The sequence below is a fragment of the Panthera leo genome, chromosome A3 (genome assembly GCF_018350215.1).
Source record: "Panthera leo isolate Ple1 chromosome A3, P.leo_Ple1_pat1.1, whole genome shotgun sequence".
Taxonomy (NCBI): Eukaryota; Metazoa; Chordata; class Mammalia; order Carnivora; family Felidae; genus Panthera; species Panthera leo.
This window is the reverse complement of record NC_056681.1, coordinates 38,358,421-38,382,500: the sequence shown is the minus strand read 5'-3', so window position 1 is coordinate 38,382,500 and position 24,080 is coordinate 38,358,421. Positions and strand designations below refer to the sequence as shown.

The 24,080-nt window shown below is 40.9% G+C and overlaps 1 protein-coding gene across 1 annotated transcript in view; it reads right to left on the bottom strand.

Annotated features, from left to right (window-relative positions):
* SPTLC3 (serine palmitoyltransferase long chain base subunit 3) overlaps positions 1–20,993 on the bottom strand; it is a 134,467-nt gene extending 113,474 nt beyond the window's left edge. Inside the window, exon 1 of the mRNA XM_042931622.1 lies at positions 20,589–20,993. Coding sequence (XP_042787556.1) covers positions 20,589–20,705 — 117 coding nt within the window. The 5' untranslated portion in view covers positions 20,706–20,993. The remainder of the gene's footprint in view (positions 1–20,588) is intronic.
* Positions 20,994–24,080: the final 3,087 nt, after the last annotated feature.

Sequence of the window (24,080 nt, the reverse complement as noted above, 5' to 3'; positions counted from 1 at the left end):
ACTCCACATACATATATACCCTTTGTCCAAAGTTTGAGTCCCAGCTCTGGCTGCTTCACTTTGTAAAAAGATCCAGCATCAATGTACTCACTGCATAACACTGTCATTATACTCACTCCATCATATTACAATAATATTTTTAAAAGAGAAGTCATTTAATAAAAGGACAGAAAATAAAGGATCACTTGCAAAAACAATAGCTTTCATTATCTTGCACTCAGGCCTTTCAAATATTTCAAATATTTTAACCCCGTTGTTTGTCCAGTGTGGCAAAGGCTGGCTGTTCACCAAACCCATTTCTCTTTCCTCTTCCTCCCAGCTGGGCTACATTTCTCATATCCCACCCCCATGTGACTGAGTGATGGCCAATGTGAAATGGCCACTTCCATGCTTGGCCCATAAAAAAGTCTATCTCATGGTCCATGGTCTTTCTCTTTCCCCTACTGCCCTCTGAATGGTGATAGCCAAAGTGACCCTGAAGCCACATATTGAAGATTGCAGAACTTTTGTTAGCCTGGTTCTCTGAATAACTACGTGGGCAGAGTCCTCACAACCTCCTCCTCCTCCAGTTTCATATCACTATCAATTAGACTTACTACAAATGAGAAATAAACTTCTATTAGGTTATGTCATTGAGAATTGGTGGCTCATTTATTATGACATCTAGTCTTATACTATAGGAATTCTTTTAAATTTTGTTGTTGTTGTTGTTGTTGTTTCCAACCCTTGCTTAGATGTATTTGAAAGAAGTCTAAGAACTGAGTCACCCCCTGAGGAAACGTGTGTATCAGGACCCATCTGGACTGACTAAAATTCAAATTTAAATCTGGGGAAGCTTATGCCAGAAAATTCACTGAGTCAAAGATTCAATTCTTGATTTATTGAGCATCTCTGTATGTTAGGCAGTACATGATGGGAAAAAGGATGTTACCTGATTTAGGCTTCAGTGACCACAGAAGTCAGAGAGACAAGATTATAAACATGGAACTTTTTCAGGGGATAAGATTTTTATATATTAACTACTCCAATCCTTTTTTCTAGCAATGAACAAGTTCCGTTCTTGTGAGGTTAAGTTTGTTTTCCATTGTCTTGGCTTTTCTCTTTCACCACCTGAGAAGGTAGCCTGTCAGTCAGGGCAGCTCATGAAGACAGCCATAGGCTTCCAGAAGGTACACCCAGATTGGGAAATGAAGGGCTCAAAGAAAAGGGAGGATTGTTTGGAGGGGTGTAAAGAGTCCCTAGCAGAGTGCCCAGTGAATATCTGCTGTAGAGATGAGTGAAATGAGAGAGAGAGCAAAAGAAAGAGAGACCGAGAGCACTAAGACCGAGAGCACTAAGCTGGGAGAGGAGAGGAAGGCCTTCTGGGATAGGAGGACTAGCATGGGCATTTGCTGGTGGGTGGAAATGAGAGGAATAGAATCTTGCACAGACCTCTGGCTGGACCTCATGTGTTACCTACTTAGAGATGAGATATATGGCACCCCCTGGAATTGAATGATCCTTCTATGGCAAGGTAACCTAGACTTTCTGTTTCAGATAGCAGTGAAAGAAAGGTGTGCCTTCACTGGGATGCCTGTTTATCAGAACTGCAGGAGGAACACAACGCAGAAAAACTTGGAGGATCCCCATATCTAACCTGGGATGACAGCTGGAGAGGAGGCTCTAAAGTCAATTTGACATAATTTAACTAGGAACAAAATGGCTATTCTTCACCAAACTGCAGTGATTGCATTCTTCTGATACTATTTACAACCAGCTGGCTTACTTGAAGAACACAGAGCTTTTATTAAGTTATCCTGATAAACAAAAAAAACAATGTACCAGTGATTTAATATCACTGAGAATCACTACCATCTATTATCTTCTTGATCAGTTATGTGTCATGTAAGAAGAGTGCCTCTTTCTGAGGTGCTCAAAGATTTTGTGGCCATGATCTTATTTATTTACATGATATTCTTAAGAGGGAGGTGGTGGTTAACTGTAGTAGAATTAAAATTATCTTTACTTAATAATAGAGACATACAGCAATTATGGGGAAATTAAGCAATTTCCCCAAGTTTATAAGGCAGGACAGGTCAGGGCAAAGTTGAATTTTTCAACTTTACAATAGCAAGATTGAAGAAGAAAAGCTTGAAGTTAGACCTTTGATACAGGATCTTTGGAACATATTTCAGAAATAAAATAGCTATAGGACTGAATCCTTTATCTTTCCAGGTAAGTACCAGTAGCTGCAAACACTCTGTGGGAAGGCTGCTACCATGTGCATGTACCTGTACTTGGAGTACCATTCAGGGAGTCTCTCTTATAGCCCATCTTCATAGAGTTCACAGGCTAATGGGGAAATAAAATATGCATAGAAAAACATAATATTTCAGGACTAGAAAGAAAGAAGTATTCAGTAGCAGCATCTAATCAAGTGTGTAGCAGTGGGAAAAAGCAAAAAGGGAGTCTGATAAGTCATCCCATACTTATACATTTGTTCATTCATTCATTCAACAAATGCTGCTGTGCTAGGTTCAGGTGACATCGTGGTGACCAAGAGGGTCACAGCCCCCCTGACCTCATGGTCTATATGTGTGCTGTCCAATACAATAATCTCTAGCCACACGTGGCTATTTACATTTAAAATTAAATAATTACAATTAAATAAATTTAGAGATTTAGATCCTCAGTTGCACTAGTCACATTTCAAATGTTCCATGTGGCTAATGGCTACCTTATGGAAGGGAGCAGATATACAACATTTCCATCACCAAAAGAAATTCGGTTGTTCAGAGATTGGCCAGTTGTGGCCTATAGGTCATATCGGGCCCACCAACTACTTTTATAAATAAAGTTTTATTGGAACACAGCTATACCCATTTGTTTATATATTGTCTATGGCTGCTTTCATACCATAACGGCAGACTTAAATAGTTGTGACAGAGACTGCATGGCCCACAGAGCTGAAAAATATTTACTATCTGGCCCTTTATAGAAAACTTTGGGAACCCCTGGTCTAGATGGAAATATCAATACAGAACAAATACTTACCAAAAGGGAAATGCTGAATAAATGAGTGCTGTGGCATGGACAGACTAGGGATCTGACCTAGTTCAGGGAAAAAAGAAAGGCCTTCCTAAAGAATACAGTGTTTAAAATGAGATCTGAATAATCAGTAGGAGTTTACCAGGCACCATTTTCCCAGCAGAAAAAGGGCCTGAAGAACTGGGGGGTGGGGTGTGTTTGGCAGGCATAGACAGCACAGTGAGGGGACAGGCATGGGTAACCATCATTTCTGGGAGGGGAACTCTATCCATTGTGTCTGCTGCTAGCACACCAGTGCCTAGAATGACATCTGATATGTAGTAGATATCCAATAAATATTTGATGAATGAATGAATGAATGAACGAATGAATGAATTGCCCAGGGAGGTTATGTAGAGCTCAAAAACAGAGTTTAGCACTGCAGCCTTGATCCTAACAAGGTAGCCACTGAGGAGTTGAAGAAAACCCATGGCTTAAGAACCTGATCAGGGGCACCTGGGTGGCTCAGTCAGTTAAGCATCCGACTTTGGCTCAGGTCATGATCTCATGGTTCGTGGGTTTGAGCCCTGTGTCAGGCTCTGTGCTGACAGCTCAGAGCCTGGAGCCTGCTTCAGATTCTGTGTCTCCCTCTCTGCCTCTCCTCCACTCATGCTCTGTCTGTCTGTCTGTCTCTCTCAAAACTAAAATAAAACATTAAAAAAAAAAAAAGAACCTGATCAGATATGTGTTTTCCAAAGGGCCCTTGGAAGCTGGGTGAAGAATGGATCTTTAGGAGCACCCACATTCAGTGATTCACAGGGATTTGTGGTCATGTGGTTGGTAATTTTAAAGTCTTTCCCACATCCAGCGTGGAAGATTTAATGAAGCAAACTTACTCAGTTGATTTTGAAATTTTGAATTTATCAAAAACCAAAAAGGAAAGAGTCACTTCAACTGCATGGGAATGAACCAACAACACAGGTGTGCTTTGACACCAGGTGAGGTGTACACTGTGGTATTTCTTTACCATGCCAGGCACTCAGTGACTCATAGGTGAGTTATAACAAGGGTGGGGCTTTTGGAAGGGCACAAAGTGTGGTTCTGGGAGTCATTTGGCTGAGCTCAGTGGACTGAACTTGGATTACAAACAATGGTTTTTCTCTTTGAAGCAAACTGAATCTATTTTTTTCTTTTGTACCTCAGTGATGCTGAACTACATATTTGAACTGCACCCAAAACTTCCTGTCCTGTGAAGCTAGACCAAACTGTGCCTGACATTCAGCACCATGAAGAAGCAGAAGGCCCTGTCATCTAGAAAGAAAAAAACTTGCTAAGGATTCAGTTGCTGTTCCTTCTCTATGTGTTTATTAGTATTTGGTTCGTGGTTACACATACCTATTCTCCTTGCTTTTCTCCTCCCTTTCTTTGCCTGTCACCCTATAAAACCACACATTTTATGCATGTCAAGAGCAGTCTGGAACCTATAACACGGTTTACCTTTTGCTTGTCTTTGAAGACAGAATGTGTCCTTAAAGAGATAATGGTTAGTTGAAAGTATATGGATTTCCTGGCTGAAATCTTTTGTTTCCATTGAAGATAGCACATACCATTTTAGTTTCCATGAAAACCTTTTGCTCTGTGGAAAAGTAAGTATCCTGTATCCAAACAATAAATTCACCAAGAATATGGTGTCATAAACAATTTATTTCATTGTTTTAAAAAAATCTGATAATAGCCATGGTCATAGCTATAATTACCTGATTAATTTTTCTTACCATGTGACATATAATGTAGAAAAAAGTAACTTCCCCAAGAGCAAGGCTAATCTTGGCTAGTTTTTATCTGTACTCTTGAATCAACTAATTAAGTAGATTCAGGCATTTTTAGCCATATCATAGTTTCTGAGCCCTAAGTAGTGAATTGGTGTGAGGCCTGAGTCCTTTGGTTGGTATAAAGATCGTTTACACTTAACAACAATAACAACAACAACAACAACAACAACAACAATAAAAACCCACTGTGTTCATGACCTGATTTTTTTCAGACTTTAAGTCATTTTCTCAGACCACCATGTGGAGTAGTTCTGTTTTCAGTCTGTAGGCTACTGATTCAGTGATCTTGCTAAGGACTGATCAGTGGTGGGGCACCTGGCTGGCTCAGTCTGGAGAGCATGCAATTAATCTTGGGGTCATGAGTTTGAACCCCATGTTGGGCATAGAGTTTACTTTTTAAAAAAAGAAAGGAAAAGAATTGACCAATGGCAAGCATGGCCCCTTAAAGAAAATGCCAGAACCTCTTGCATAAACTAACAAACCAAATCCTGAGCTACATCAGTTGTGGGATTTTCCCTGGTGCCCCAAATTATTTGCAAGAGTGGGCAAAAGGTGTTAGTGCCAAGAGCTTCTATGGAGTTTGTTTTTGGTTCTATGATGTGAAACGCAGTGTTGTGTAGAGGTGCTAGAAACTGGAAGTGGACAGAGGTGTGTCTTGCTCTGGATTGGCCATTTTGAGGTCTTGGTCAAGTGATGACACTTATTTGAGTGTCAGTAGCCTATTGAGAAATGTGTCAATAAGATCTAGAAAATGAGATAACATGCTTCTCTAAGATCTGAGATCAGTTCTTCTATTATTATTCAAGTGTTTGAGACGATCTGGAGCCTAGTTTCTTTAAGAATAATTATCAAGTAGGTAACTGAGAAACATGCCATGTAAAGAGCCCAAGAGCTCCTACTGTGTCAGTGTCATTGCCTTGGACAAACTCAGAAAAGGAACTAAGACACGACTAGACTAGAAGAAAGTGCTCATGGTATGAAATGCTTGAAAATGAAGTTGAGGTTGATAAAGGGCTCAGAAGGAGGTACTTTTGAAGAATACACATGCTATATAACATAAAGATGTGAAGACAAAGGAAATGATTTTAAAAGAAAGATTTATAGGAAGTTGTGCTGATGTACCATGTAAAATCACTTTGCTGCCCAACTATGGATATCTAAGGTAGAAATTAACATTTTTTCAAGGATTTTAGAATTTCATGGACTTCTTAAAAAAATGTATTAAAAGTGGCTCCCAAAGTTTACAGCACTTTTTTTCTTGTGAATTAAACTACTGAAGGACATATGCCCTGATTTTTTTCATTTCCCACGTGTTCTTGCAAGGAGCAGTTGATGGAGTTGTATGCACTATATTAGGGCTGGATCAGTCCTTTGAGACATTCTTGAACTTTCAGGTCAGAATGTCTGGGACTGTTGTTCAGCTCTGTCCTCATCATCCATGTGGCTTTGGTCTCATTATTTTTCTGAGCCCTTGTGTTTTCATCCCTATAGTGGGCCAGTAACAGTCATTCTGTCTACTTCACAGCATTGATGTGAGGGTCCAATAAGATCTTGGATACAGATGATTGTACAGTGATAAGGATCTGGGTAGCTGAAGGTTAAAAAGACAAAGAATTGGCTAAGTTTTTAAGAAATCATTGTCTTAATTTCAGGTTCCCCTGAAGCAGACCCTGAGTAAAGGATTCAAATGTAAGTTGCTTATTTAGAAGGTGACCTCAGGAAGCACTGGTAGAGAGGGGGATGGGACAGTGAAGGGAAGGAAATCAGTGAAGAGTGTGCTGTCAAGCCATTTACTACTGTGGGCAATTGGACCTCATTTCCAGATGGGGAAACTGAGGCACAGAGGGATCATGCCACTTGTCCAAGGTCACAGATCTATGAACATGAAGCTGGAATTCAAGCCTACACAGTGCCAATGGGAAGCCCTACTCCCAATCTCTATGTGATGATTCAGCTTATTAGGGCAGCCAGGCTGTGGGGTGTGGCAACAGGTTATGTGATGTTAGGAATCAGACGATCCTGGTTCCACTACTTACTAGACAAGTGAGTGATTGTCTGATCTCTTCAAACCTTGAATCCTTATATGTGAAATTTGAAAGCCTATTGTGAGGACTCACAATACTATTTCAAAAGTATAAACACATGTAGGGCCGAAAAGCATAAACCTCATGTGTGGTAGCAGTCATTCACTCTAGTTAATATTGATTTCTCTGACATGGTGTTCTCAGATATCTGCAAAAAAAAGAAGCTTTCTAAGTGTGCTTTTATTTTGGAAAACAGGAAAGGAGACACCTTTACTTCCTACATGAGACAAACGCAATTTTGTAATATCGATTTTAAGATGGAGGCTAGAGAATTTGAAATAGCAGATACCACTCAGAGTCATCAAATACTGTGGTCTGTATTTGTTTAACAGTGTGTGGTGGGCAGGGTCCTCACGTTGGTGTGACTTTGGAGGTAATCACTTAGCTTTGTTGACCTTCATTCCTCCATCTACAAGAAGACAAGGGATGGAGTGGAATTGTAGGAATTTCTAAACTAAATTCTCTTTCTGCCAGACGGATTATACTAAGGTCAAAAACAGAAAATTGCTCTTGATACCTTTGGAATTCTCTGTGTATGTACAACAGGGGTGTTTCTCTAGACAGCCTTCTGTTAGCCTTTCCTTTAATTAATGAGATGCCAATTTACACATTACTCACTTCTTTTTTAAGCCAGCATCCATCTTGGTAGTTCAACTGGAGGAATGAACATAGGGGTGATATTGTGCCCACACATGAATGGACTGGTTAGGGAACATGTAGACCCAGACCCAAGAGACAGGAATGCTTCTTTATCATTCAAAGGAACATATAGAAATACAACCCCACAATAGCTTATGCATGTTCAAGTAGTTAGTTTGAGCACATACAGGCAGCACTATCCTGAACAAAGAGGCATAAGATATACCTAATGGAATATCCAACACAAAGAAGAAAGTTGGTTTTTTGTTTGTTTTTTTGTTTGTTTCAGATTCCACGTCTTTTAAGAGGGAACAGACCTCCATGTGACCAGACAGAGGGGCATCAGAAACAACTAGGTAACATCTGTTACCATGACTTCATGGGCCTTGGGTCAAAGACATCCACCTTCTCAGAAGACCCCTGCCCCAAATTTTGCCCTTAAGAACCCTGACTTGTAAGCCAGCGAGGAGTTTGGGGTTTTTGAGCATTAGCTCCTTGTTATACTGGGTGACACCACACCAATAAATCACCCATCTTCCTTCATGGCCAAAGCACCCTTGCAATTTTCCTTTGTGTGCTGCATGCCAGGTGGATGGATTCTCATCTACTTTGGTTATATTTTATCCAGAGATTAAACTCACCAATGTTAAAGGGACAGTTTTATAACATCTTTCCACAGTCAAAACTATATTATGAAACGTTTTCTAATAAAAACAATCAAAAGGCAGTGTAGGTCAAAATTCACTAAGTGGTGTAATTTAGATTTGTGCATTTCATAGTATATAGATTTTATCTCAAAGAAGAGGGGGAAATAGCTATAGACAAATATTGAAGCCACATGGTATGCATGCAAAAGGGTTTGGGATGAAGTGTACTGATTTTACATCTTTCTTTGAAATGCATAAAACTTAAGAATTGATAGATGGATGGATTGATGGATAGTCATGTAATAAACAAATATAGTAAAATGTTAATTATAGAATCTAGGTGGTAGGTATGTGAGTATTTATAGTAGAACTCTTTTAATTTTTATGTGATTTTATAAATATTCACAATAAGACATTTGAGAAAAAGGCAATTATTTTTCTAGTGAAAAAAGTACCTGGGGCCAGTCTGCACTACTAACTAAAAGTTTAATCTTAGGCAAGTTCACTTAATTTTTGTATGATCAGTTGACTCATCTAAAAAAATGGGATAGAGTAAGAGTATTAGACTCATAAGGTATTTGTAAGGTTCTTAGCATGTAGTGTGATGGAAAAGTTTGTTAAATGAAATTTAAAAAGTCATCTCATATACAGGGACATTAGTGGGAGAACAGATTATACTGATTGTTTTTGACATTCAACTCTAAGAATGCAGAGTTTTATTAAAACCAGATGACAGGCTTATACACCCTGAGGTATTTGTCATTTTCTCTCTAACCCAGGTAAATTTCATCTCCTCCTAAGAGGTAGCAAGAATCATCAGGATGGGTCAATAATACTTAGTTTCTGTTTTCATTTCCTTCAAAAAATTCCACTTGCTTAAAGCATGCTCCCTAACCCCAGGCTCAGTGTATATGTAATATCCGGAAATCAGTATAAAAGCATGTAGCTACCTGGTCATATAAAATAATCTAGTGATTCGGTGATTTTCAAAAAGAGAACAGTAAATGGTAGTCATGTTCTCCATCAAAGGTTAGGAAACCTGTAAATTAACTAGTAAGAGGTTTACACTTTGAAATTTACAAAGAAGCCTGTGTCACATAAGTGGGGCTTTCCCCATCTTTTAAAGAACTAGGCATATGAACAGCAAAGGCAATTTAAATAACAAACAAAATAAGCTGAAATGAGAGTTCTTACTAACAGTAGATTAGCACAAATAGGTGGTCTTTACTCATTCCACAAATATCTTTGAGCACCTACAGGCTCTGATCTAGGTGCTGGGGGTTTAGTTACGAATAAGACAGAAATCTCTGCCCACATGGTGTTTACATTCTAGATGTTGAGGCAGACAAGAGACAGGAAATCAGTTAGTATGTACGTCTGTGCGCAGGCCATGCATGCATGTATGTGTGCGTGTGTGTGTGTGTGTGTGGACAGTGTTAAGGACTAAAGAAAACAATCAGGAAGGGAAGGGAGGAGGTGAGAAGGTTTGCAATTTTATTTATTTTTTATTTTTTTTAAAGTTTATTTTTATTTTTGAGACAGAGAGAGACAGAGCATGAATGGGGGAGGGGCAGAGAGAGAGGGAGACACAGAATCTGAAACAGGCTCCAGGCTCTGAGCCATCAGCCCAGAGCCCGACGCAGGGCTCGAACCCACGGACCGCAAGATCGTGACCTGAGCTGAAGTCAGACGCTTAACCGACTGAGCCACCCAGGCGCCCCAAGGTTTGCAATTTTTTAGATAGAGTTGTGAGCTTACATCTCACAAAGAAGGTAACATTTGAGTGAGGACTTGAGGGTAGGGAAGGTGCAGGCATGTGGACATCTGGGAAGTGCATATGGGAGAGGAGGTGTGAATGTTCCACATGGGAAGATGCATGGCCTGTTTGCTCCAGTGTGGCTGGAAAAGATTAAGTACAGGGAAAAGAAGCATGAGGTGAGTCAGAGACAACCAAGCCATAGGCTCTTATGGTCATCTTAAGGATTTTGGCTTTTATTTTAGAGTAAAATTTGAGCCATGGAAAGGATTGGGCAGAAGAGTGACATCTCTGGATTTCATTTCAACAAGACCCCTCTGGCTGCTCTATTGAGAACAGTCTTGCTGGTGGTAGTAGAAGAGAAGGGAGAGGCAGAAGCAGACTATGGTAGTTTTAAAATATGTCCATGAATTCTTTGATATTCTTCCCATTGAGAATTGGTTGGGGAGGGGGGTCCCTTGGACCAGGTGGGCTTGCTTGTGACTATTTCAACCTATCGAGTAGGGTGGTAGTGAAACCGAACTCTGAGGCTAGGTTATAAAAGGTCATGAGATTTCTACTCCATTTACTACAAAACACTCTTAAAGCCCTCCCTGCCAGTGAGACCACATTGGCAATTCCTTCTTGTCCTTTTTTTCAGCCATTCCAGCCCAAATGACAGACATGGGAGTGAAGAAGCCATGTTGGAGACAAATCCTTCTGGCCCAGCTATTCCAGATCCAGTCAGTAGAGTCATCCCAACTGAGGGCCCAGACATCATGGAACAGGAAAGAGATGTCCCATTGTATAATTTCTGAATTCTTGACCAGTAGAATCCATGAGTATAATAAAATGACTATTGTTTAATGTCACTATGTGTTGGGATGGATGATTATGCAACAATAGATAACTGGGGCACAGAGAGAAGAGATGAGCCTCCTACAACAATATGGGTAAGAAATAATGGTGGCTGAACTAGGGTAGTTGCTGTGGAGAGGTAAGAAGTAGATTCTGGATATATTGTAGAAGTCGGATCATGTATTTGCTGACTGATTGAATGGCAAGTAAAAGAGAAAAGTCATGAGTGATGCTAGGGTTTTGGGTTTTAACCACTGGAAGGGCAGAGTTACCATTTACTGGGATGGGAAAGACTATAAGGGAACAGGTTTGAAGGTGGAGGGTGGAAGTCTCAGGAACTCAGTTTTGGACATGGTAAGTTGGAGATGCCTTTTGATGATCCAAGTGGAAAGTTGGTGGTTGGAAATGACATAGATACACACACACATACACAATCATAAGACAAGATCAGATCATTGTGAAAGAAATGTAGTCAGAAAAGAGAAGGGGTGGAAGAACTGAGCCTTGGGTCACTCCATTGCTTAAAGGTCAAGGAGATAAAGAGAATCCAGGAATGGAAACTAGAAAGGAATAATTAGTGATATAGGAGTATTGTATTGTAGAAGCCAAGAAGAATGTGCTTTAAGGAGGAGGGGCTGATTACTTGGGTCAAATGCTGCTGACAGGCCAAGTAAAATGGGTCCTGAGAAGCCACCATTGGATGATGGAATTTGAGGGTTTAAGACTATCATTTATTGAGCACCTATAATATGCCAGGCATTGTATTGAACATTCTTATAATAGCAGTAGAGGAGAAAGAGGTGGCTGCAGGCTAACTTCAATAGATGATAGCTATCATTTATTGAGTATCTATTGTATATCTGATAGTTAAGGGGAGACTTACATATGCTATCTCATTTAATCCTCACCATTGCCTTGTGGGGTATGGATCAGGGACGTGAAGCCGCCCAATGTGGTACAGCTAGTAAGGGTCAGAGCTGGGACTCAAACCCAATTCTATCTGATGTTGAAGCTCTCGGTCTTTCTGCTATCATTCTTCCTGAAGTGGTTTCCTGGGAAATCCTGGTGAAAAGCCACCAGAAAAGAAAGATCTTTCTAACTTCAAGTTAAGTTTTGCTCAAGGTTTTTAGGGAGGATTTAAAAATCCTAGTAAAAAAGTATGAATGCGCTGTAGAGTAACTTGCAAAATTCTAATATAAATTTTCTAAGTAAATAAATAACACGTGTGGGGGCTTGTCACCTGAGTGGCTTTGGATTACATGTGTTTTTCTCTCTTTGGTGAATCAACTTGTGAATTCATTACCCTGTCTTCCCTGGAGAGGTTGATTTGCTGGTTATTCTGGTTGGGTTGTGAGGGCAGATATAGCCTAATTAACAAAGGCACTCCAGGCTGAGGTTCTTAACCTGGAGATTTGAGAAAGTCAGGGAAGGCATGAATTCTCTACCTGGAAAACTTTGGGACTATGGACATATTTGTTTCTCCACAGGAAGTATCTATCAGCTTCTCAAAAGGATCCTTGACTTCCAAAAGGCTAAGCCCCACATGGCAGAGAAAGACCATCAGGTATAACTTGTATTTATGAGGATAATCATGATTTTCACTCAATCCTTTTCTTGGGCAACTTTTGAAGGCCCAGTTATGTCATATCTAGAGAACACTAATGGTGACCAGGCCTTATGATTGCATTGTCTAACAAAAGGTTTGTGGGTCACTTCCTACGAAGCCTGAGGAATGAGATTTGACCAGTAAAATATTGTCAGTTCTCTGACATTTTGACGGACACCTTGGTACATAATATTTGGTCAGGAAAATCAAGTATATGTGGTTGGTCATAATTGTTCCTCAAACTTGCACATCGCAGGACCAAGTGTTAACAACTCAGGAAAATGAAGATGTGAGATTCCTCTATTGCTTTTTAAAAATATATAGTCTAAGTTAAGAAAAGCCAAATTCCCTGAGCCATTTTCCTGAATATATATGAGAAAATATCACTCAATTAATGACCTCTTATTTTTATCGTCCTATTTGCTTATAGTTCCGAGGTTATAGATTTGTGGCTGGTAGCAATGTTTCCTTTAAATCCATGCTATTTGAATTTTTAGATTAGATGCCAGTATTTAAAAATCAGCAGATCCCACCAGCCCCCCCACCCCGCCAGGCACCTCTCCCCAGCCCATTTGGATTTCCAGCTTCTTTTGAAACTCTTGAGGCAGCAGGATTCAGATTGGCTATGTGATGTAGATTGGGAACAATTCTGAATACTTCTCAGAGCTATGCTTATAGTGTTGTTTTTTAAATGGTTAATCTAAATTTCGAATTTGTTTCTAATTTAGTGGCAACAGCTCCTTCTCACATGAATTTATAGGTTGGTATACTTTAGAATTCCAAAAAAACTACATTAGTTCAGGCCTACTGAGACAAATGTGACAATACTTAGTGAAAAGATTAAGTGTATTTAAAAATAAATGTAGTTGATTCTTTGCAAGTAATTAGGTTAATATCAATCTATTGCTAGTAGTATTTCCAAAGGGAGAGTTTTTCTAGGACACCTTAACAAATAGACAAAATTAATTTTATATGGCCGATATTAAATATACTTAATTAAAAACATGTATTATTTTAATTAATAAAAATATCTGCACCTGAGCACACATGCTCCTCTGAGTCAGCTCTTTCTTTGTAGATAATGCAGTAAATTACAGGCCTCCTCAGGTTAAATAATTACACTCCAGATTTGGCAGCATTCAAATGATTGCGCTTTTGCATTGGTGATATTTGAGTTTATTGTATTTGGTATTTGGCTATGCCAGCGAGACACTGATCTTAAAGCATACAGCCATTATTTCAAAACACAAGCCAAACAAAAGTGTACAGTTTAGGGAAAGTCATCTTTGCCACAGATTAAATGCAATGGATGGCCCAGACAAGCTCTTCCCTCAAAAGGCAATATGCCAGTACTTTTGCAAATGGTTACTAAGTGAGATTGCAGAGTGATTTTTCTGGGCATTTTAAGAAATAGAATATTCACGTGTTCATTTATCTACTGCTGCTTAACAAACCACAGTTAAAACCTTGTATGTTTGCTCAGGAATCTATAATTTGGGCAGGGCTCAGCTCAACACATCACTACTGCATGAGGTATCAATAGGAGTAGATAGACACCAGGGCTAGAGGACCCACTTCCAACATAGGTTACTCACTAGACAAGCCTGTGCCACATCTTAGCCAGGGGCACGACAAGGATACTTGGTTTCTCTCTACTTGGGCTTCTCTTTGGGGCTGCTTGGGCTTCCTCCAAGCATGGTGGCTGGGTTCCAAGAGCAAGTATTCCAAGAAGACTGAGATCAAGCCAGAGGCTTCTTGTAACTTAGTCTCAGAAGTTCCAGATTATCCCCTCTGTCTCATGCTATTGGCCAAGTAAGTCATTAGGTGTAGCCCAGACTCAAACCTCTCAATGAGAAATATCCCAAAGAATTTGTAACTATCCTCCATCTATCACATCACATGTCCAATATGTCACTATTAGCACCTATTCAAGGTGGCCATGTGTCCTGGAAGAAAGCTTCTGAATATCAAATTATTCCAAGGCTCCATCTGGGGTTCAGTCTGAGTCCATATTACTCAGAGTCACATGGATTGATTTTCTTTAAAATCAGAGTTGTTTAAAGTGAAGTATGGGGGTGGGGTGGGTCATTGATGTAGTGTATCCATGAGTGGATTATGTTGCATATTGAAAGCTCTGGTATATGACAGTTTGGTGCCATTTGGTGATAAGCTCATATATTCATTAAGAACAATAAAAGCAAACAAGCAAAACAATCCATAATACCTTTAACTCACATTGATCTTGCCTGTCAAGACTGAGGTAAATTAGCTTTTGCTGTAGAAGGAGGTATGAATCCCATTTCTATTAATGTCTTGCGGTTAGAGAGGCAGTGTGGACTAAGGACTTGGATTCTAAAATTAGACAAACCTAGAGTTTCCAAAGCTAGAGCTGATACTTGTGAGCTGATGACCATGCCATGACATACATCTTTTGTTTTCTCTACTGCCAGCCACAGTAGGAGGTTCTGTTTATGTTGCTTAAGAGCATAATCTAGTCTTTTATGATTAGGCTGAAGATAATCCATAAGCCCTGTTCTAGAAGTCACCAGATATAAAACCTACACAGCTTGAGAAAACCACATCTGATCAAGCCAATTTTCTTCTCAAAACTGCCTCATTACAAATATATATGGCTATACACTTTTGTTGCTCTATCTCTTGCATTCTGATGATTTCTTCCTGCAAGCACCTATACCTCAGTTTGAGGGCTTTCTCTGGTCATATGTACTCAGGCTAGAAGTGCTCTGTGGTTAATGTTCCTCCGAGCATCCCTCAACTGATGATGGACAGGACTTCACTGATATATACCTCTTTTTCTTGTGACTTAGTTGGGGCAACTTCAAGGCATATTCTACATCATCACTGAGTTGTCCCCCCAAATCTGAGCCCTAGTTGCCCACAGTGGTAACCTGTTCATGAATGTATTTTCTTCCTTGTCTTCTGTGTCTCACTTAACCATTCCCCTAATTCCTGGGTTCACCTCTCAAATAAAATAAATTACTTGCACTCAAATCCTTATGCCTGGGTCTGTTTCTTAGAGCATGTAAATTAAGACAAAGATATTTTATGATCTTATTCTGCCTACTTTTACAGGCTTAGTACTGCTTATCTCCATTAAACATCCTAAACTTAGTCCCATTAACCCAGCCTCCCAAGACCAAACACATCTTGATGTTTGTCTTGATGTTTTGTATCTTTTTAAGACCATTTCCCTTTGTTAGAATGCCTTTTCATGACTGTGTTCCTGGCTACTCTGCCTTTAGGAGTCAGTCCAAGAGTGGCTTCTTTGACTTCCTATCCTGGGTCAGATGCCCCCTCCTCTGTACTCCCAAATATGGATCATATACCTCTGCTCTGACACACTGTTTCCAAAGATGGTCACAAAAATTCCTCCAGTATCCACAACCTTTTGCAAGCTCACCCCATTAAGAAGCAGACCCCATTTCCCTTCCCCTTTCATCTGGACTGGCCTTGTGACTAACTTTGACAACAGAATGTGGCAAAAATGAGCCTAAGCCTTACAAGGACTTGCTGTTTCCATTTTCATTCTCTTGGAAGCCAGCCTTCATGTAAAGAAGCTTGAGCCACTCTGTAGATACTGAGAGATCACATGGAGAGATTATCCTTGTGAAGGAGACACAAGATGTCCCAGACAACAGTCAGTATCATGGTCTCAGTGGGTCCATATTGAATGCTCATTAAACACCATATGGAGCCCAGACAGCCATTCCTACCAAGCCTTGCCTGAATTCCTAGCCCACAGAAATCAACATCAGTTGTTTAAAATGATTGAATTTTGGGGTAATTGTTAGACAGCAATGGAAAAACTACAATATCTATTATAGAACTTGTCATTAAATACCATAATTACTTATTTACTTGTCTGTCACATTTGTGAGCTACTATAAATGGAGATAATTTTCATCTTAATAGCTGTGACACCTGACCTATGGGAATGCTTTACAATGGCGAGCCTAGGAAAAAATGAGGCTTCTTAAGGAGACCACAGAGAAACCTTGTCACACTGGAGATTTTTTAAAGGAAATGAGTACCAAAAAAACAAAAGGTTCTAGAGAATGATTGTGGAAGACAAGAGTGGATGAAAATTCAGAGCAATTGCAAGGGACCTCCAAAATGTGTATTAGAATTCTTCTAATAATTGGTGAGATTATTGACCTCTGTTTCAATCCATATGCAGCCTAGATGGGCCCCACAGTCACAAGTATTTATGAGGGCCTGTCAGGCAGTTATCACTCTGTGCAATTAAACTGTACATCATGGTTCTCACTCTCCGGAAGAAGTTTACTGTAACAGAAAAGCAGATGTACCAACACATTGTGGGCTGCAGGAGGATATGAAAAGGTGGGGAGGACAGAAGGCTCAGATTCAATGGTTTTAGACCTAGGCAGGATTTCCATGAATCCGCTTCATCTTTTCCCTTCACGTAGTGTTTACTGAGTACCGCCTGGGCATGGCACTCCCTCTCCCTCTTATGCTGAAGCCTCGCCAAATTGAGAGGAGTTTCTCACATGTTCCACACTCTGTCATGCCTCATAGCCTTTGCTCTTTCCCCCTTCCTTCCTGGAATGATTTATGACCCATGCTTCCATGCCCTTCACCTAGCAATGCTTGTATTCGTCTCTGGAGCTCCTCCCCCTTCTTTTCCTCATCCTGTCCCCAGGAAGAAACCCCCCATTTGCTCTGCCATTTCAAATGTCTCCAGATTCAGTGTGAGTCCTCCCTGCTCTGCAAAGCCATCACTGACCACCCCAACCTGGGGTTTCCTAGAATGTGGCGGAAAGGGAACTGGCTTTGGAGCAACATGAATTTGGGTTCAAATCCTGGCTGTGCCGCTTGTGATTCTGCACAAGCTCTTTAATCTCTCACGTTTCCTCATCTGTAAACTGGGCATGATACTCCCACTTCATAAGGCTGTAATGAGGGTATGGGAGATCGCTACATAAAGTGTTTAGCTGAGTCCTGGTATGTAACACACCAGTGATACATGTTATTTTCTTCCTCCTCTCTGAACTTCTGGCATTTAATATCTGCACCACTCATTTGTCCTCAAATCATAGTTATTTTGTGACAGCTCCTGTCCTGTACCATCATTTAACTTAATGTTATTCCTTGCTCAATTTTAATATATGCTTCCTCCTAATATCTAAAATATAACTTTGTATATCTTTATATGTCCCAAGAACAACAGATTCTTAATAAATATCAGTGCATGAATGAATAGACAGTGGAGTGGTGGCTGCCTCTTAGGGCTTTCTATAGTACACTTTGTTAAGTACAGCATTCCAGGTTAAGAGCTCACTCAATTAGAATAACTCTAATCTCAGGGTTTTTTTTTTTTCCAGGAAAGGAATGATTAGGGAAAAGTTCAACACTTTTCCTTATCCTACTGGATCAGTGTAACAGAGGAAAATGAAGACCCCATCCCATGAAAAGATAACTCAGAGGCAATGCAGTATTGAGAACAATGAAGACACCAAGACTACCCCTCCAGCTCAAGGCTTTTTTTTTTTTTTTTTAATATGCATGTATGACCAGATCAGGGATAATGAGTGAGAATGAAAGAGCAATTATGTGAAGAGTAATCCCCAATTGATTACATGGGAATTAAGTAAGCTGATAGGAAATATCAAGTTTGGATTAAGATATTAAGGGCCCTCCCGTCATTTAGATGGAAACAGTCATGAGGAGGGAGAACAAATCCTCTGTGACTGACTGAGGATCCATCTGTCAGAAGTAAGGGGTAGGATGACATATTATAAGTGAACGAATAAATGGACTTAATCAGGGATGAAAACCAAGGATCAGTGCACCCTCAGGACATACGAGATTTAAAGAGAAGACAACACAAAATAGGGCCAAGCTCCAAAAAACCTCCAGAAAGGAACTCTAGAAGTTTTCTAGACAGGTGTCTGCTCCCTTGCTAGTCTTGAGGTTGCGGTAGTGAGCTGCACTCCATTTTGAGGCTGGCAAAGCCATGCTACACTGGAGCAAAGAGCAGGAGGGTTCTTGAGAGAGTGCCTCACAGTGATTTCAATATGCTTTTTTATGCCAAAGGACCCTTTGTTCAGAGTCTTATAGAGTCCCACGATACATAAAAGAAACAGAGGTATTGCTGTATGATTGCAAAGAAGCAAGAAGAGAAAGGGTGAGGGGATCTTGGAAGATGATAATATCTTGGATCCCACTTCCTAGGACCTTATGCTTGGCAGAACATGTTGGGAAAACCACTGGCCCAGGATATCTATAAGCCTTTATGAATTACTCTTGTCAACTGGCAAGGTTTTTGGCTAAGACCCAGTTGGTTAAAGCCTTCCAAAGCAAAATGTACTAAAACTAGAGACTAAAGATCATGTAGTAAAGATGACTTCATCCCCCTCGAGGGGAAAACAGGCCTTTGTCTGCTTTACTACACCAAAATCTCAGCAGGGCTTATTCTTTCTGGAAAATATTCTTCAAGTCATAACTGAGACTCTCAGTGGAAGCCAATTTCAATTTAGTAACACCTAAATATATCTGAACCAACAGGTTCTGGATGGCTCTTCAGAATGAGCTGTTAGAAGAGACAAGAGCAGCCCTCATATTTCCTAAGAGAGGCCTTGATGTCCGAGGATATTTTCAGTCTTACAGGACGGTTTAATAATGAATCCTTGGGATCTTGAGTTTCATCCTAACTTAAGAGTGAATGTAACCATTCAGTTAAGTGTCTAACCTCAGACACTAGAAGGGTAGTTACAAAACCAAGAGAAAGTAAAGAGACAGAAGAATGGCTTTGAAGGCCTTTCTGCCAAATGAGAGCCCTCAGGGTCATACTGGCTGAGAGTGTAAGTAGGTTTGTGGCCAGTGTTCCCGGCATGTCAGGAGTGTAGAGCGTCTTGGGTGGTTAGTAGTCTGAATCAACACTTACTGACAAATAAATGGCGGACACTATCATGACTGTCCTCATGGGAAAGATAGGAGTTGAATGTTTTCTCTTCACATTGCAGTAGGTTTCAGATACTCAGCTGAGAGAGACCAGACCTGAGGTTTTTGGTGGACACTTCAAAGCCGAGGGTAATGCCTATTGTTAAGAGGGGGACACATTTTGGGACCACTGCCTTTTCACACATGCTCCAGGCTCCAGAGTGCCCCTCCCCATCCATTCTTTCAACTGGAAGCATGAATTTAATTCACTGAGAGGTGGACTGGCCCCCAGCCTGCTTTTCCTGTCCTGTGATCTTAGAACAATCTGACCTTTTCCCTGGGTGGATGCTGGTTCCTAGGGGATGGATGTGTAATGCAGGACAGCAGGGGTTCCCCGCCCAGCTCCACATTTCCTAAGAGTGAAGGCACCTGTTTGGCTATGCTAATTTGCTCCTGATGCAGGTGAGCTCACCCCTAGCTGCTTTAGCAGAGAAGGAAGGAAAGATGCCTTTTCACAGGTACCTTATATACCTAGGCTCCCTCTTTGAATGTGCTGACAACATTTTCTTAAGTTCGTCTTCCTCCTCAGTAACATCCCCATCAAACATTCTGTCAGAGCAAGAGCCAAAAACAGAAAAAAAAAAAAGTATCAAATGGGAAAACAATGAAATGCCTGTTTGGTTCCTGTGTGCAGTGAGCAACAATAAGCCACACTTTCTGAAGTGTCTCAGAAAGGAATGCCTGTGATGTTCTTTCAAAGAAGGACTCTGGCCCCAAACCAAGCTGTAAACCATGACAATGCTCCACTAAACACCAAAAAGAATTCGCCTTTCAGCCAGAGAGGCATTTCTCATGTACTGGGGGAAAATGCCACCCACACCACGTCACCTCAGCACATTTACTGTCACTCCCCTCTTCCTGCTGAAGCCAGAGGAACGTAGCACACTGTGACTGTTGGGTGGACTGAAACTCAGCTGAGGAGTCTGAGCTCTGGGAACTCTGCCCCCTAAGATGTGCTCCCGGAAAGCAGGAGTCTAGGAGGTGTGTTTGTATTTTAGGGAGTTTACGGCTCTTGGGTCCTCTCTCCTACAGAAAGAGCTTCTCCCCTTCGTCCCCACCTAAACTTTCCCCGTAGCCAGGCATTTGAAGTTAGCTGAAGTGTCAAAACACTTTGTAAAAAGGCCATTGAGTCAGGAGGGCTTCACCGCGCCTGGGCAAGTTCAAGTCCTTCAGAGGAAAAGGGGAGGGATCGCCTCTTACCTGGGCTTCTTTCACTATTCCATTTTTCGTGCAGTTTCCACTTTGCAGGCTGTCGCTCTGTTTCCTGTGATTGTGCAGATTCCCATTGCAGACAGCACCACCTCCAGGATTAGCCATTTGTGTGAAATGATGGAATCCAGCCGGTTTTCGTCCAGAGGTTCTAGGCAAGCTTTAGTTTTGAAGTTGGTGAGGGAATGAGAGAGGAAGCACTTTGGGCTGAGTCCCTGAAGGAATCCTACCGATCAGGCTTTCCAGAAGAAGAGCAACAGCCTATCTTTGGGGCAGATCTTTGAAACAAAAAACAAGTGGTTACCTTTACACTCCTCCTCCGCTCAGAATGTGACCTTCAGAACAACAAACCTGCTTTTGAAACTAGAAAGGAGATTGTCCATGCTGGCTCCTTGGGGGGGGGAGCTGAGGAAATCTGGAAACTGCAAAACCCAGAGGCAACTGCGAGGAGGCCGGCTGAGGGGGTGGAGCATCTTTTAAAGACACACACACACACACACACACACACACACACACAGCACAGTCAAGGTCTCCTATGTGCAGTCAGTTTCGAATTTACGTCTACCCCCACCCCTCCCTCCTGCATCTAATTACAACTTTTGGTTGTAGACCAAGCTCAAGGTCAACATTTCCCCCTCCCCCCCCCACAAAACAACACTCAGCAGTGGTTGCCTGGGCTAGCAAGAAGGAGAGGAGAATGGGAAGTTACTGTTTCACTAGCACTGAGGTTTTTAGCTGGTTCCATGGATGGCGGTGATGGTTGCACAACAGTGTGAATGTACTTAATGCCACTGAACTTTACACTTCAAAACGGTTAAGATGGTAAGTTTTGTGTGATGTGGCACACAATAATACATGATACAAAATGGCAAAAATAATAATAATGTTCAGAACCCGTCTGATGTTAAAGCCAGTGATGACACGAGGGGTATTGGCTCATCCAGAATTCCAGTGACACGAATCTGGGAGACAGAATATTTGGTTTCTGGTTAAGGCTCTGTTACTTTACCATGTGACTTCAGGAGAGCCATTTGCCTCCTTTTTGCCTCATTTCTTCACGTGTACAAAGAGACAAAACATTTTCAGTGGGCCAGTGGCTGAGGGGGCAGCAGGAAAATAAAAGTGTGGCCTGGGTTTGTTACTGACACAGGTGTTGTGGGGAAGATGGTGAATGCAGTGCCACAGTCCTGCTACACCTCTGGTTTACTCATTAACTCTTATTGTCTCGATGCTTTAGTTATTAGAGGGCTGTTTTCTCCTACCATCAAATGGCATTGTAGTTTGGTGGACAGTGTCAATCATTTACAGCCTGTTCAGTCCTCAAGCCCACTGTCATGGTTGCCCTGAATGGAGACTTCTTTAACATCAGGCACTTAGGAAAAAACAAAAAAAAAATGAGCCATTTATTGGATCAATGGACAAAAACAAAGACACACACAAGCAAAAAACAAAAAACAGAAATGGTCCCTGTTGTTAGAGCCTCATTTCTTGGTTCTCAGCTCTCTAGGACTGGGTTCGTTTCCCAGTCCATTGGCTTATGGAGGAGGTGATGATAATGCTTCCTCTAACCATGGTTTGCATGTGAGGGTTGCCAATTTTCCACCTCAGGGAGAGCTAAAGGAATAAGGTGAGGTCTTAGGCCAAATAATGAGATGGGGCTAATGCCAAGTGTGCCCACCCCTTTGTTTCTCAAACTCAGACTTTCTATTGCATCTCTCCCAACCTTTGTTATCAGAGCAGAGCTAGCTTTTCCCTGGCTAACTGTAACTCCCTGTTACACTGGGAGTTGGGAGTTATTTGTATTGGCTTATTTCCTTCTAGACGTATGCAAAAAGGAGATGAAAAGGTAGGATGGGACACTGATAACTGCTGGCCTGACTGCCCCAGCTTACCTAGGGAGACAGGTTGAAGGGGTGCCTGGATGGCTCAGTTGGTTGGGCATCTGACTCTTGATTTTGGCTCAGGTTCACGGGATCCAGGCCAACATCGGGCTCTGGGTTGACAGCGTGGAGACTGCTTGGGATACTCTCTCTCTCCCTCTCTCTGCCCCTCCCCTGATCTCATGCATGCTCGCTCTCTCTCTCAAACTAAATAAACATTTTTTTAAAAGGAAAACAGGTTGAAGACATGGTGTTATTTTGACTCAGTTCTAATTATCCATACAAAGTTTTTTTTGTTTTTTTTTTAATAAAGATTTTGAGATAAAACTAACTAAATTCTGTACATTAGATGTTTCTATCCCTCTTCCTTTTCTTTTCTTCTTCCTTCTCCTTCCCTTTCATCTTTCGAATTTCCTTTTCCTTTCTTCCTACTCTTCCTCCTTTTCCTCTTTTATTTTTTGTTTTTATTTTCTTTTTACAAGGGGACAAAAACCATATATAAAGAATACATCTCAAAACAGAACTGAAATCTGTATCACTTTGCTTTCCCCCTACTGTCAATTGCCAACTTTAGATAATCACACATCAACCTTCTAGAAGTATCTATTACATGTCCTCATTCTTGAAACTTTTCCACTTTGCTTGCCATGTTGGAATATGTGAGTTGCAATGTGCACAAAATCATATAAAGACAGCAACCATTTGTCATCAGGCACCATGGATATGCATAATCATGATGGCTCATTGTGTCTCCAGGAAAAATAAGTGGGGAGGTCTGTTTGCATTGTGTTGTAGCTTTGAGTTTAAAGACATTTGTTGCTATGGTCTGAATCTTTGTGTTCTCCTAAGCTCATATGTTGAAATCATGACCCAAGGTTATGTGGTATTAGGGAGTGGGGCAGTTGGGAGGTGATTAGATCATGTTGGGAGAGTCTCCATAAATGAGATTTGTGTCCATACAAAAGAGGTCCCAGAGCCCTCTTTAGCCATACGAGGTTACAGTGAAAAGACAGCCGTTTAAGAAGCAGATTCTCACCAGACACCACATTTTCCAGTGCCTTGACTTTGGACTTCTAGCCTCCAGAACTGTGAGAAATAAGCTTGTGTTGTTTCTAAGCTACTCAGTTTAGGGTATCTTGGTATAGCAGCCGAAACATACTAAGACCTCAATCAACACTAAATGCCAACTGAATGTTGGGTATGATTTGCTGTCTCTGAATAACTAAGTGAACTTCAGATCAACCAGGAAACTTAGTAAGTATTTCAATAACTGTCAAGTATCAGTTTTCTACGCCTCTCCATACAATAACGAACAAGACAAACATAGTCTCCACCTTCACAGAACCAAGAGTTAGCAGCACTTACATATCCTTTCAGGAAATCTCATTAGTGAAAGTAAAAGAAACCTGTCCATTAATGTATTAAAGGCAAAGATGAAATTAGTTTACTGTGGACTTGTGGTGTTTCCTGAAGGGGATTCTTGGCCTAGATGCCCACTTCTAGAAGTAGGGAAGAAAGAGATGTTCAGAGGTCTGATAATATGTTCTGAAAATGTTGGCAGAAAAGGGAATGAATGACAAAAGTAAATGGTCAGAATTTCATG